Genomic DNA, 16,036 nt, shown 5'->3' on the forward strand with positions numbered 1-16,036 from the left:
GTGTATAGGGACCCGCAGTTTACTAAAATCACTTAATCGGAAAACTGCTGCTATGGCTATTGCGGCTTTATTCCAGGCACCCATCGACATACTTTTTTGTTTATATTTTACTATAGTCCGGTCCCTGAACACGTAGAATTTTGTCCAATGACCCCAAGCTACCCATCCTTATCGCTGCGCTCGCACACTCACTGCTGCCGCCCGTCGAACAGTCGCGACAGCAATATAATTACGAGCGAGCGATAGGGATAGGTAGCTTGGATCAATTTCTACGTGTTTCGCGACCAGACTTTAGCTGTGTTCGCGTGAAAATAGTTTGAACAATAGCATTACGAGTATATTGTGTGTTCAGGATCTTCAAATATAAAGCTGTTATTATTAGAAACGTTTTGTAATTTTTTTCTGTGCTGCTCCGCAATGAGGGCTATCGTTTTTATACTTAACAGTTGGCACCCCTGGCGATTGACAGGACCTTACTCTACAGTGGCGCCATCTTGATGAGTGCAAATGCGATAGTACTCCTACCACTTTAGCGCTCACCAGTTGGTGCCACTGTCTTCGCTACTAGCAAGTGACAGGACCTTACTCTACAGTGGCGCTAACGGGTGAGCGCTAAAACGATAGCCCTCATTGGCTTTAGAGTGATGCATGTTATACGTATAACCCAAAGCCTTCCTCGATAAATGAGCTATCCAACACAATTTTTGTTTTCAAATTGCACCAGTAGCTCCTGAGTACCTATAGCGCGTTCAAGCAAACAAAAACAAAGAAACAAACTCTTCAGCTTTATAATATAAGTAAGGAGTATTATCGATTTTAGAAAAATAATCTTACTGTCTTTCCAACAAAATTTCAAAACCAAATATCCTGTTTGCAAAAATTCTCCGTTCGTGTGACCTTTTTTGCATTCAAAAGTAATTTTGTTGCCTTCTATGAATCTGTAGTAACCTATATCAGTCGCTTTGGCTGCCACCAAATTTGTGGTCGTGGTACTGGATACGGTTAGAGTCACGTCTCCTGTAAATAATATTAACAATATTGAATAGGCTATAGTAAAGCAATAATTACGCGCGAGCGATAAGGATGGGTAGCTTGGGGTCATTGGACAAAATTCTACGTGCTCGCAGACCAGACTAGAGTGAATAGACAGTTTGACCCCAATAATTCGAAACCACAACTTTTTTAAAAAGACCCTTCATTCTGGTCTTAAAAACTTAATTGATTTTAAATTACCTGTAAGTAACGATTTTTGCTCGCATTGTAATTGTAAAAAGTAGTTTTATTAAGTTGACAAAATAGTGACGTCACTTGCTTGTAGCGCCATACAAAATCTATAGGAGTTTCGTTTTGACAGTTTAAAAAAGTACGTCAATTGATTGGTGGTGTAAACATGCCTATTAATTTAATAAATAAATTAATAAGATATACTTGAGCATTTATTATGGTGGTTGAGCCAAGCACGAGCCGAGGCAAAATTCGTGTCAAGGACCGACTTATGGACGTAGCACACTTATCAACCCGGAAAGGGATCGTGACCGTACAACTCGAGGCTGTCAGTATGCTTTGTATGAAACTCCGTGCTGCAACGCACACTTATCCGCATCGTAACGTAAACGCCTCGCTTTGCGGTTGACAGCGCGCGAAAGGCGATACGATGTTGGTCCCTTTCCGAGTTGATAAGTCTGCTATGACCTTTACGAGCCTCGAACGAGTTTCCTCAAGCGTTGGCTCGTGCTCCACTGCGCTTCGGCTATTGTCGGCTTTTGACGAATACAAGCAGATTTGCATCGCGTGAAGGTTGCGACCAGACAATGCATTGATCGCCATCGCTGCCCGCCGGCAGATCGCGTGTGATGGCGTTGGTTTGGCCGAATCATAAAGGCCCTCCAACCAAACCGAGTAGAACATTTCGCACCCACTGGGAATCAAAACCTGGATTTGAGATAGGTATTCCATTATTGCATGATACTCACGTTTTATTCTGACCATTAAGGAGCAGTTTGCGTAAGGGACATAATATTCCCCCTCGTAAGTGACACTGTCGCGTACGTAATGACCAATGTGAGTCAAAAATGAGCAGTTCCATAACCCTTCATACTCCTCGCTGCCAACAATATCCTAAAAAAGTATATTAAAAATGTTTATTTTATTAATTAACACGCTTTTATTAGGTCATCCTCGTCGTGTATGTGTTACAGTCAATACTCATTATCGGTCAAAACCACTTTTGACTGAAAAAATCAGTTAAAAGTGGTTTTGACTGATGCCCTTGGTCAATATCACTTTTGACTGATTTTTCCAGTACAAAACAAAATGATATTATAATAATATTCTAGCTTGCAGAAAGCAGTGTAACTAAACTAGTGCTGAAAATAAACTTTGGATTTAAGTGATTTGTATAGAATTAAGTAGGTACTCACAAATGTGATTGTTTTTCCATTCGAGATGTTTAATTTCGTATTTAAGTTTTTTGTTGATTCATTATTACAACTGGAAATAAAAACAATGTTAATAAGTAATTATTTAGTCGATGTAACCACAGAATATACAGGGTGTCATTTTGTAATGCCATCAGAGGGCTGAGTGTGAGTCTACATCAAACGCGTTCACTAGTGAGCGCGTTTAGAAATATGTGAAAATTTTAGTTCTTTGAAAGTTTCCGCTAGGGGCGCTGAACAATCCGTCATACATTTAATGTCATTTTTTTTGCGTTTGATGTAAACTCACATTCAGCCCTCTGGAGGGATAGTACTCATAATACTGTACATGGAAAATTTTACTCAAAGAAAACATTTCTTTATTTTTAAAAAGAAATAGTATATTATATTAATATTTAATTTTACTCTTGTTTGGTCGAATCCATCCTTAGTCGAGTTCATACAAAGACCACAGTTATAGACTTTACAGAAATAGAATAGATGTAAAACAGCCTAGAATAGAATTTAAATAAATTCAAATCTATTTAATAACCGTTTCATGGGTAAAGGTCATATACACTTATCAACCCAGAAAGGGAACAACACCGTATCGCCTTTCGCCGCGAGGCGAGGCGTTAACGTTACGGTGCGGATAAGTGTGCGTTGCAGTGTGGAGTTTCATACACAGAATACTGACCGCCTCGAGTTGATACAGTTACGATCCGTTTCCGGGTTGATAAGTGTGCTTCGTCCTTAAAGATCGAATTATACTTACAATGCCAAATTAACATAACGACTCGGAGATTGAAAAGTCAATTTCATTGTATCACCCTCCCGTACGATTATATCGTTTCCACATTTAGTTAGTTGATTTTTTATAACGCTGTCTATATTAAATACTGTAGCATCTGAAAAACACAATTTTTAACTATACAGGGTATCCTAAAAAGTAGTGTCAAGCCGAATCCCAGAGGTAGAGCAACTAGGGCAATCACCCGCATGTATGTTCCGCGATTTTTTATAGATTTCGAGTTATGATTGATTTAAATTTCTGTTTCTTATGTAGTTTTTTGGTCACTGTGGCGCGAATAGTTAAGGTCCATGTCTGATTTTTTTATACTAGGCCTAGCTGATTCATCCATAACACGAATGTAAACTAAAAAAGTTAAAAATCCTCTATGTTGTAATAACAATCATACTAACTCGAAAACTATCACGCGGTGATTCGGGTAGCCCTAGCAATGCTCTACCTCTGGGCTTCGGCTTGACACTACTTTTTGGGACACCCTGTATTAGTAACTAGCGGCAGCCCGCGACTTCGTCGTACGCGTGGACTCCGTTTTACCCCCTTAGGGGTAGAGTTTCGCAAAATTCGTTCTTACCGAATGTGTGGCGGATGTCTACACCCTTTATGGAACCTACCTGTAGGTGTTATCTTTTCTGATATTTCGTGATTAATCAGTGACTATTTCGGTTTTTTAACGTAATATTATATTGTGATGATATCATAACTAAATATAATAAAATAAAATAAAGTTTCGAATTAACACTAGTTGCCTTTTTTTATTATGGTTTAAAGTGTACAAGAATTAGGTAACTAACTAACTAGTTATGTTTAGTCAACAATAGACATAAGGATAAATAGTTTGTATGTTTTCCTTGTGTTGAAATACTGTCCTATATTATGTAAATGTATAATATATGTATAATTGCAATATAGTTTCGATTACACTGTTTGAGCTACATTTATGAAATTTTGAATTGTGAAGGGATCAAAATTAGTTCGAAATGGTTTTTAAAATACTACACACAACTGTTTAAATCATATATTTAAAATCGGTTCAGTAGATCCCGAGATTACCCCTTACAATTTAACAAATATACAAACACACTAACATTGCCTCTTTATAATATTAGTATAGATTTAAATAAATACGGTAGGTATAACACTGACCTGCATAGGCATGCCCGAACGTGGAAAATATTATTATAATTCCTAAATAAGTGAACATAACTGGAACTTTACAGTCCACTGTTAGGAAACAACACACTTCACTGGAAGGCGATGATTGTATGAGTAATTATATGTATTTAGCCCTACAACAGCTACTCAGTACTGTGGCCATGGTTTATTGTTAGGATAGGATTAAGAAACTTTTTATCTTGAGAGCGAATCCGTCAATACAACCCGTATCTCTAGCATGAATAACTTTCGTCTTCGAATCGTTTGCTTATTCGACAAAATTCGATACTCAACCTTCGAATTAAACAATAACGTGACAATTTTGATTCTCAAAACAAGTTTCGTGCAACCATTTCTGGCGCTGTTGAAGTTTTCGTACTAAATCTTATGATGGCGATTCGAACTCGAAAGTTTTTCGTGCTAGCCGTACCGATCGAGTTACTGCGCACCTGGCTGCCGTGACGTCACATCGACGCTCTAAGACTGACACCACAGTAGATATAATGTACTGTGCTGACACGGCGAACGCGGGGAGGTGTGCGGGTGAGTGCGAGGGAGAGTAATATTTCTACAACTCGATTGGGTTGTAGAAATATTTATCTGTGGCGGGAACACGAGCGGTACGGTGAAATTTTAGCGGTGCGACGCCGGAAAGCGCTGTGTGTTTCGGCTCAAAATATTGTCCTAAAGACATTCGGTCGCTTCTTTTAAACAGGGTGGAGTTTTGTAATGCCACCTGAAGGGAAAGTAACTATTAATACTGTAGATAGAAAATTTTACTGAAAGAAAACATTCCTTTATTTTTGAAAAGAAAGAGAAATGCATTCAAAGATTTCCGAAAAAAATCGGAAATTCAAACCATAACAGACAATTTTCTGTACCTACATAATTAAAATAATTTAAGATTTCATGGTTTTCCATTCATTTGATTTATCAAGTTGTTAGAGAGATTTCATCCTTATACTTAACCCTAACGATCGATGCATTTTTATTGTGTTTTTTTAACAGATTCTAGTTGGTTCGATTCCAGGGTGTGGCAAGCATTTTTTTCGAAATCTTTGAATGCAGTTCTATTTCTTTTAAAAAATAAAGGAATGTTTTCATTGAGGAAAATTTTCTATCTGCAATATTAAGAGTACTTTCCCTCCAGGTGGCATTACAAAATTCCACCCTGTATACGGGTATTATCCGCATATCGTGCTAAATCGTGGTCGTACGAAACACAATGTGGTATTGTGGAGAACGAAATAAAGTGATAATTTATTATTATAAATTATTATCTTCAGTAAACCCAACATTTTGTTTCCTTAAAGCGTATTATTGATACCTAATACTCGTAATAATGTAATTTCAATATCTGCTGTCTTTGGGAATTGGCTTCGGCATTTTCTTTACAAGCTTTTGCCCTCCGCTTCACCCGCATGCATTTATAAGTTACTAGCTTTTTTACATATATACATTCATCGTGTATACCCACATATTGTATACACTCGAAAAATATAACCCTCTTTCTGGTGCAGTCGGGTAATAAAAGGAAAATAACTAATTCGTTCAGGGACACAGGATTGCGATGTAGTTATTGTTCAGGAATTATTATTAAAATATTTAGTTACCGACCGAATATTCGTTTACCTACTTTTTGGGCCATTTTTGTACATAAATGGACATTCGGCTATATTTTCGTTTTCTGCCATAAACCAGCCGAAGCTTCGGCCAAGCCGAATATCAGAAATACGTGAATACGAAGATATCCGAACGTTATAGGTGACGTTTAACCTCAGATCATAGAAGGGAATAGATGTGAAACGGGGGCGTGGCGCGTGTCTCCGCGATATGCCCAGAAACGAACATCGCCCGCGACGCCAGGTTAGTCGCGATTCAGTCGTACCAGGCCTGGCTCACTCCGCGCGGTACATCCGATAATTACCTACAGCGAAGCGCCCCGCCGGCGGGTATTATATCAGTCGAGTGTCACGCGCGCGCCCGTCCAGGACGCTAGCGTGCGTTGTAGTACCTAATTCTATGATCGAAGTATTATTTAAAAATGGACATAAAGAGAAAGAAATATTATTGTGCGGCGTTCAGGTGTTTAAATTCGAAAAGAAATCTACCGGATTTATCTTTTTTTTCGCTTCCCAAAGATGCTGAAAGGTATGTTGGCCATGTAGGTAATCAATAATTCTTAGGATAGTATAGGAACCTAACCTACCATGTCTACTGCTCAGAATGCGTTCGTTCGTTTCAGCCAAAAATAACGTCCACTGCTGGACAAAGGCCTCTCCCAAAGGCCTCTCAAGATTTTCCATAATCAATGCGTACTTACCTACATACGTACCTCATTACAAATAAGTAGATTAATTATTTTTTTACTAGACACTACTAGACAGCAACCCTAACAGCGTAAGAAGAGTTCAGAGGCACGCGATAGAAAGAGACAAAACTTGTAGGTGAATAAAATTGTAGGTACTTAGTGCTGTGCGAGCTGAATTCCACTGTATCGCGTCGTAGCAAGACTCGCATTTATTTAAATCGTCTTGCGGAGTAATCCTTCTGTACCTGTACTATTACTTATTCTGTGGTCGTACTGAGGAAATGTTCTCCGATATTGTTGGATAATGCGTCGTAACGTGCAATAACATAAGTGAAACGAAGAACTACAGGAACAATTAAGTCATTTACCACATGTAAGTATTGCAAATCCATTGGTATTTTGCTTATAAATAAAAAAAACTAAACATTTTTACGAACGAATTCAGTGCCGTGACATTTACTGCGATATCGAAATTAGTGGTGATAAAAATTCAAACACGTTGTACATTGACGATTTAGTTAGCAACCACTTTATGTCATGCGTAACTACTGCGCAATGTATTTTATTTCTTCCGATATCCACTGACGCGTGAAAATACACAGTACGGCCGCATGTGCCGGTCGTAACATAGTGCAGGGCTCGTGTTCTAATACGGTTTCCTATTATCGATAAATAGAAGTAAATTATTATTTTCTATTTTCTAATTTTGAATGAAAAAATCATGAGTTGCTTGCGATTTTTAAGTTTTTACAAAAACAATAACAATAGTAGAAGGGATTAGTAACTGTCAACTATGTAATTACTATAAGAGCTAGTTGAAAGCCTAATATAGGCATTATTTTTGATAAACATAGGCGGTACGAATTTCGGTAATAATTAAAAAGTTAATGCGCGATAGTAGTTAATAATAATTACAGTGATCCTGTTATTATTATTAAAGTAAATAATAATATATTACCAATATTGTAAATACTGGTAAAAATCGCAAGTACCTACTTAACCCATGACTTTTCATACAAACTTTGTCAGTCTATAACTTCTATACTCCATCGATAACGACATTGAGCTTTGGTTGGAGTAAATTAATATAAGGTAACTTCATTTAGTCCCAATAATTGATTCTGAGTTTTTCGTCCATACAAAATGGAACTGACTCCTTTATGCAAAAATCGTTAAAGAACATAATAATAACGTATAATAATAAAAAGGTTTTCATACAAGCATTTTTTAAACCAATTTCGAGCCTTGCCCCCAGGATTTAAAGTATCGATATCTTATCGACTCCATTTTATCTTTCTTCTCTCTAATTGCTTTTTTCAAAGTGTGCGTCACGTCACGCGGCCATTGATTGGCCATAAGGCACGCCTTCTGGCCAATCACAGCACTTTTAAGCCGGTTGCACATGTTGTCGTAGACTCTCAGTCGCTTTGTTTTTACACAGTTGAATGTGTGTGTGGGAGCTGTGGTGGGGGAAATGTGGGGACACTGGTTCTCGTTGTAGTTACGCGCGACTTCATATCTATTCTCTTTCTATGATCTGAGCGTTTAACGTTCGGATATCTTCGGAGTGAATGCGGGTGCACTCATGGTACCAAAAACATAGTGAAATTTATTCACAGTTGATGGACAGATTTGGCTTAGGACTGATTGTAGCAACCCGGTCTAAATCATTTTACTTTTCGTGAAATTCAGCCCCGCCTCGCGGTTGACAGCGTGGCGAGAGGTTATACCATAGGTGATACGGTGTTGATCCCTTTTCAGGTTGATAAGTGTGTTATGACTAGACATCGGATTATATGCATTTGCATTATTGCATATGCAAACGCATATAATGCTATTTTTATAGCGTTATTGCATATTTTGGTACTTTTTCATTGACAGTGCTTATATTAGTATTTATACGTGTTAGACGTGTTGTACTTCGCCGCCGTCCCCACACCAAACATCAACACATCGCCCTCGCACGCACTGCGAGAGCGCATTGAGAGCGATCCGCCAGTGTTGCCAGTCGGGTCTTGTCAGAAATTACCAGAAATATAAAAAAATGTAACCTTTTTGAATAAAAAGTAACCTTCATACGGAGGGGGGGGGGGGGGTTGCGGAGCGAAAATGAATGACCATTCCATGAAGTTTTCCATTGTCACTATTAATATTTTTTACTATATTTATATTGTCACAAGAATTACAACCAATAAGTACCTATATAATTAATTAATTATGTATTGTGAAAATAAAGTTAATTCTAATAATGTTTTTTTTGATTGTGCATATTTTGTGCATATTTCGCCCTTTTTTAGTGCATATTTGCATGCATATTTTGGCATTTTGATAGTGCATATAATCCGATGTCTAGTTATGACCTTTAGTTACTTTTCATTATAAAAAAAAATCACAGCCGTTTTCAAGCAATTTATAATTAAAAAAAAAGGTTTTACAAAAATAATTATACACTATTAGGCGGTTATCACACTGCGCCGCGCTCCGCCACGGAGCGCGGGACGACAGATTTAATTATTGTATGCAAGTACCTCAGTTTGTATATGTCACCGTAAGATTACAAACATCGTTCGATTACAATCTATCTCGTGAGATTGTAAACTGTCGAAAAATTGTGAACCGTAACATATGATTGCAATTTAACGCATTATTTTTCGCTATATTGTAATCTATCGAAGTGAAACTGTAAAATTACAATCTGTCCCGCGTCAAATTGTCAACTGTCCGAAAGCTCTTCCTGATTGGTCGGTCTTATTGTAAGAGCGACCAATCACGACCAGCCGTTCTTTGTCCCCACAGAGTTAGAAGTGAAATAGAGGTGTTAGTTAAATAAAATAAATACACTTTAAAAATTCTTCAAGTATTCATTTATTATTTAGTAGGTAACAATTATTTTGTCTTTAAACATAAAATAAAATTGGAAATATTAAAAAAACACTTTTTTTTAAAATATTTTGTCGTGTAACAAAAAATAAAATTAAACACAAAAACGGTTATTTTGTCCTCAAACACGAACTGAAATTGGGAAATTATAAAAAAAAAACTTATAAAAAATCAATCATTTTGTCCTGTAACACAAATTAAAATACCTTGAGGTTTAATTATGCTGTACTCATCTAACAATTTTATTATACTTTGTATTCTTTGATTTGTCCATTCTAATTTTTTACTATTTTCATTATGCCCACTGTAATATTTTTGTTACTCTATGGTAAATTCGTTTGGATTAACAATACCTGTTTTTTCAGAGGTATTTTGTTGACCAGGCTCAATATCCGACATGGCAAATAGTATTCAATGAGATCACTTAAGTTCACACGCATACAAATATTAAAACACGAAAAATTTATGTAATTTACGTTATGTTCGGAAACTAGCACTAATTCGTTAGTTTATCACAGATTTTTTTACGTCCACAATAATTTTACATAACTAATTCTATAGATTTGTTATTTTTAACACGAATTATTTTTAACACGAAATTAATTTATAATCACAAAAACAATAGTTAAACACCGGCGAGGGTGGAGCGAGAGTTTTCATCAATGAGCGCCTGACCCGGCTGAATCGCCAGCTCTTTCACCGGGTTCGGGAGGAGTGCCGTCGTCTCCAGTGGAAGTACACTTGGACTAGGAGGGGCCGCGTTTTCGCTCGTAGAGGCGACGGCGCGCAGGTGTTCCAGCTGCGCTCTATGGAGGACGTTGTGAGGGTGTTCGGCTCCCCGGCGCAATGACTGGCGGTCGACTGTAAAATAATAAAAATATTTACTAAGTCACACATTCTTTGTAAAACCAATAGTATCAAAGCATCTTTTGCTAACAACTGGCTTACCCAAAATTTGTTTTATATGCTTCATTTATCGCTTTTTTGTCTCGTTGTTGTTGGTTCGGTACTGATAATTTCCAGCGGTGATACAATTTCACACTATCACAAGTTGTTCCAGTGTAGGATATTGCTGAGAAAAAAGAAACATAATTTTAAAGACTATATCTCTATTCTAAATATTAACTTTTTCAAATTAATTTTATTTATTTATTTGAGTAATGTATTTACACATAAAGACCATCTCATTAAGGCAGTTCAATGTTGTTTATATAATGTACAAACATCACAGGCCTGGGGTTAAAGAATTTATTGGTTGGTTTTTTCAATGCGGGGTCTCTCTGTACTAAACAGGAGGAATTTATAGTAGCAATGAATGACTTGGCTCCGGATATAATGGCTGTAAACGAGACCTGGCTGAGGGCTGGGGAGGGAGACAGGGCTCCTAAGCTAACTGATTACCGACTGAGACATACCCCGAGGCCATGCCACATTAGGAGAGGCCGAGGGGGTGGGGTAGGTTTCTACATACGGAGAGGTATAAATGTGAGATCTTGTTCTCATCCCAGCACTACGGAATCGGTAGAGCAGATGTGGATTTCTACACGCATTCTCAATCAGGTCATAGTAGTCGGCACAGCTTACAGGCCACCTTGGCAGGATCCTGAGTTGTTTCTTAATGCGATATCTGAGTCTATTGCCTCATTCACTTGGGCGGATGGACTAATTTTGACTGGAGACTTTAATATAGATCTGCTTGATGGGAGCAGTGGGAGATGCAGGGAGCTTGTGCAATGCTTACACAGTCAAAACCTCAAGCAATTAGTGACTGAGCCAACTCACTTCACGGACCATAGCGAGACTCTAATTGATGTGATTTGCACAGATTTGCGAGCACTCCGGGTATCAGTTAGGCATTCTCCGGATTTGGGAGGGCACGCCATGCTGTCGGCAGAGTTCAGGATTAAAGCCGAGAAAATCAGTCCCCGATGGGTGACATACCGGCCTTTCAAGGACATAGTCTTGGAACAACTGGAACGGGACCTAAGCACCGTCGATTGGAGTGGTCTCAGACTTAACTGTCTCGACCACGTAGACCAGCTCGTGGAGGCCTTCACACAATGTGTCATGGGATTGATGGACTTACATGCTCCAATAAAAACACGTAGATTCAAACATCCCCCGCATCCTTGGATCACTGATACCATCAAGGAAATGATTCGTGTTAGAGATGACTATCACAAAAAGTTCCAGCAGCAGAAAACCTCAGACCTCAAAAACAGTTACAAAACTATGAAGTACCTAGTCTTGAATGCAATTGAATGTGAGAAGACCTGTTTTTTTACTAAGCAAATTAACAATAATTTAAGCAACTCAAAACAGCTCTGGAGGAACCTAAAAAGCACTATACTGCCAAACAAAAAGAACTTTGATGACCTGCCTTCATCATTCAATGACCCGGATCTGATCAACACACACTTCCTGAATGTGCCAGGTGAAAACAGAGTTACAATATCACAATTGACCTTTTATGAGCATCATAGGCATAGTAACGCTGCCACCTTCACACTACACACAGTTAACGAGGACTCAGTCCTTAAGACCATCAGGGGTCTGAGATCAAACGCACAGGGTAGTGATGGTCTTACTCTGGACATGATTTTGCTCACCTTGCCCTACTCGCTGGGGGCTATTACTGCAATGGTCAATCGATCGATATTGGAAGGCGTATTTCCAAAGAATTGGAAGGTTGCGGTTGTGAGACCGCTACCCAAGACAAGTCAGCCTATCACAGTTCAGGAACTCCGACCTATAAGCATCTTGCCGTGCCTTTCAAAAATATTAGAAAGAGTTGTGTGTAACCAACTTACTGACTATCTTGAAGCACATGACATCCTCCCTCGTTATCAGTCTGGCTTTCGAAAAGGGTACGGCACGACAACTGCACTGGCGGATGTGGTCGATAACTTGCTGGTTGCTCAGGATCGGGGGATGCTAACAATTCTCGCACTACTGGACTTTTCTCGGGCTTTCGACTCAATTAATATTTCTCTGCTGCTATCCAAACTAACCTATTATGGCCTCGACAGTGGTTCAGTTAAGTGGTTCCACAGTTATTTGACCCAGCGACTGCAGTGTGTGGAGTTGAGAAGGGTGGACGGCACTTCGATGAGATCTCAACCTCAAATGGTTACTCGCGGGGTTCCTCAAGGGTCCATTCTGGGACCAATCCTGTACATCCTATACAGTGCCGACATCACTAACACTATCGCAAATTGTCATCACCATCTGTATGCCGATGACTTGCAGGTGTACCTCTCTTTTGCACCGGCTGATTTTGCCGTTGCTGTGGCTAAAGTGAACAAAGACCTGAACAGCATCTCTGACTGGAGCAGCTCAAATTGTTTAAAGATTAACCCAAAAAAGTCCCAGTTCTTGGTTATAGGGACACCCAAAAACATTGCTAAACTCAAAGATGTAACTCTAAACATTAATATAGACGGAGAACCTATCGCAAGGGTTGACGCAGCCAGAAATCTGGGACTTGTTATGGATTGTAATCTGAAATTTGAAAATTATGTAGCGGAGTGTGTAAGAAATAGTCTCTATCGGCTCAAACTCCTGTACAAGTTGCGACCCTACCTGAGCGAGAAACTCAGAATTCTACTCTGTGAGTCCTTGGTCCTCAGCAGATTTAATTACTGCGACTCTGTTTACGGTCCGTGCCTTCTGTCAAGAACATCCAGACTTATCCAGAGAGTACAGAATGCATGTGCGCGGTTCTGTTTTTCGGTTCCGCCTCGCTCTCATATCACCCCTTATCTTAATGCCGCAAATATGATGAAGATGGAGGCACGTAGAAGACTTCATTTAGCCACCTTGATGTTTGGAGTCATTACTACAAAGAAACCTAAATACCTATTCCTAAAGCTGGAGTGGGTCCACAGCGGATATCCAAGGAGGCAGTGCACCCACATCTTTGCTACTCCAAGACATCGCACTGTGGCATTTCGAGGCTCCTTCAGATTCGCTGCGTCGCGGTGCTGGAACGACCTGCCACCGCCATTGCGTGCCCTGCTTGTCAGAAACACCTTTAAAACTCATGTAAGGAAGCACTTTATCTCACTGCAAAAGACGAGTGGCGCAGATGCACTTACAGGGGGATGTACACGACGTGCGCGTGCGTTGGCAGGCGTGTCCCAGCATAAATAATTTCTAGCGTCCGGTTGAGCTTCGACTGGCGGTTTCCCCGGCTTTTTGGCGCACCCTAAAACAATCCTTCCATTATGCAATTGGAATGGAACGTAGAACCAAATAACCATCAGTTAGGTAATGCTTACCGGGAAGTGCGGTGCGGCGTGTTTGCCGGGCTAGGTACGAGCGAGCGGGGTGGATCCACGCGAGACATTTTCTCTCTCTTCCTGCTGTCGCCTGCCGTAATTTCAATAATAAAGAGCTTTTCTCGCTTTATTACGTGGCAAACACATGGCATAAATGACGTCTCTCGCGAAAATTTGTAAAATTAATGGCTGTTCTAAATATTTAATTTGCTGGGTAACAATGATATTATATAAAAACAAAAGCAGATATGTTATAAGCGCTCGCGCTGTGAATACTCAAATACGTCCCAATTGGGACGTCTTGTGTTTAGTCTTCGTGTGGCCTGCGTCGTGCGCAATCGCGTGCGTACCACACCGTAAGTTCCTGTGTTCTTACCAAAATGAATAAAAATGCCATCGTGTGTGTTTCGAAAGTGTACCAATTATGACTCTAAAGTAAACAAAATACAAGGGATCTCTTACCACATGTGATTATGCAAAATTATTTAGTATTTATATTTTCAATTATTTATGCAAACAATCAAGACGCCATGCGCCATGTTCAAGTTAAGAAAGAGAAAGCGATCTTGTTTTGACGTTAGAGCGATAAGGATGCGTGCGCTGCGGACATAGATTAGTTAGTGCAGAATCGTTAAAACTATAGCTATCTCTTTCATTTGCGTGCTATTTCGTATCTTTTGTTTCACTTATCAGTTACATTTGTCAATGTGTGCAATTTGGAATAGCTCGGCACGGATTCAAATCGTAATTTCTATGAACGTAACATATCTATAGTTCTTTAATATCATTGCTGGGTAACCTTTTTTCTCTCCGTGACAGTTTTTTCTCTTTATTTTAAATTATTTTTTTTTTTTTTTTTTTTACACCGCTTTGGGAACTTTCATTTTGCCACCGCTGTCGTGTACTTAACCGTGGCATTAAAAAGTTGCTGTAATGCGATCTTTATCGATGAACAGTATTTAGCATTATTTACTTGGAATGTCTTTCTTTGGAATAATCAATCAATTACCTTAAATAAATAATTAGTACACACTGGAGTTGTCAAGCCGATTAATTTTAATTTATTACGATACTTACGATATCATCTGTGCGATTAATCGATATAATAATTCGATTTTCGAGGTTTTGTTGTTGTTGTTTCTTGTCACAGATTAGAGAGCATGTTTCTTGTTATGTTTTTTTATTTTTATTCTTCTCTTGTGTTGTTTGGATAAGTTATTTGTATTTTTTTTTTTTTTTTATTCTTGATGCGTACTGAGCCCCGATTGCGGTAATTTTTAGCGTCGGCAGTCCGGACGCGCTTCTCGATTCTGCGATACGATTGGTCGTTCAACAGCGTACTTCAGTTGTTTTGACCAATCGTATTGCGGAGTCGGAAGCGCGTCTGGATTGTGGGCGTTGGAAGTTGCCGTAGTCGGGGCTCTGTAACCGAATTATACACACAACCCTGCGTTGCGTGCCCCCTGGAGAGACATCGAACTTTCACTAATTATAATTTACGGTTACATTATTTTTGGACGGTGTCTTCTCCAAGGGTTGCGCAATAAGCAAGGGCGTCCGCGGAAGACCAGCTTCGTGACTTGCCCTTTTGAGCATGTCACGATAAATGCTGAGCGGGTGCCTATTGGCACAGTTTTTTCTCACCACTTGTTTTGATAGCCTACATATTTTGTGTTTTTGTTGTTTTTTTGTATTGTGTCTTTTTTTACTGTGTCAATAAACCTTTTCTATTCTATTTATTCTATTCTAGTTTACATTTAACAACAAACCAAATAACAAACAAATATGGCGAGTGCCGGGATGGCGGGGGGCACATAACGTTCAACCAATCAGCGCCTGAGATCACAATTTGACCGCTTCCCATCGATAGATTACAATAAAGCGAAAAATAATGCGTTAAATTGCAATCATATGTTACGGTTCACAATTTTTCGACAGTTTACAATCTCACGAGATAGATTGTAATCAAACGATTTTTATAATCTTACGGTGACATATAGAAAACACGCGCGGCACTTCACACTGACAACGCGTCCGCGCGCGGGTTTTTTTTATATGAAATCACGCGCTCCGCGGCGGAGCGCGGCGCAGTGTGATAACCGCCTTAAACAGTTTTAAATCATTTATCACTTTTTAAAGCGCATTGTAAACACAGGGTGTCATAAAATAAGTTTTGTGAATATGT

At 39.1% G+C, this 16,036-nt stretch overlaps 2 protein-coding genes and 1 long non-coding RNA gene across 7 annotated transcripts in view; 1 reads left to right on the top strand and 2 right to left on the bottom strand.

Moving 5' to 3' along the window:
* The window catches only part of LOC135085659 (uncharacterized), a 354,394-nt gene that overhangs the window by 277,566 nt on the left and 60,792 nt on the right, over window positions 1–16,036 (top strand). The window lies entirely within an intron of this gene.
* LOC135085684 (uncharacterized) overlaps window positions 1–16,036 on the bottom strand; it is a 41,514-nt gene that overhangs the window by 6,950 nt on the left and 18,528 nt on the right. The window contains exons 2-5 of the mRNA XM_063980492.1: window positions 3,193–3,325; window positions 2,421–2,490; window positions 1,974–2,118; window positions 835–1,017 (exon numbers count right to left, since the gene is read on the bottom strand). Coding sequence (XP_063836562.1) covers window positions 835–1,017; window positions 1,974–2,118; window positions 2,421–2,490; window positions 3,193–3,239 — 445 coding nt within the window. The 5' untranslated portion in view covers window positions 3,240–3,325. The remainder of the gene's footprint in view (window positions 1–834; window positions 1,018–1,973; window positions 2,119–2,420; window positions 2,491–3,192; window positions 3,326–16,036) is intronic.
* LOC135085641 (uncharacterized) lies at window positions 10,624–14,056 on the bottom strand. Of its 3 annotated transcripts, none has more exons than XR_010260179.1 (4): window positions 13,852–14,056; window positions 13,669–13,789; window positions 13,430–13,564; window positions 10,624–10,643 (listed from the first exon to the last, which is right to left on the bottom strand). It is a non-coding gene; the product is annotated as an uncharacterized LOC135085641 (long non-coding RNA). The 3 variants fall into 3 exon arrangements; XR_010260177.1 differs by having other exon boundaries at window positions 13,669–13,778; window positions 13,852–14,054; XR_010260178.1 differs by lacking the exons at window positions 10,624–10,643; window positions 13,430–13,564 and adding an exon at window positions 13,571–13,585 and having other exon boundaries at window positions 13,669–13,778.

This window comes from Ostrinia nubilalis, chromosome 29 (genome assembly GCF_963855985.1).
Source record: "Ostrinia nubilalis chromosome 29, ilOstNubi1.1, whole genome shotgun sequence".
NCBI lineage: Eukaryota > Metazoa > Arthropoda > Insecta > Lepidoptera > Crambidae > Ostrinia > Ostrinia nubilalis.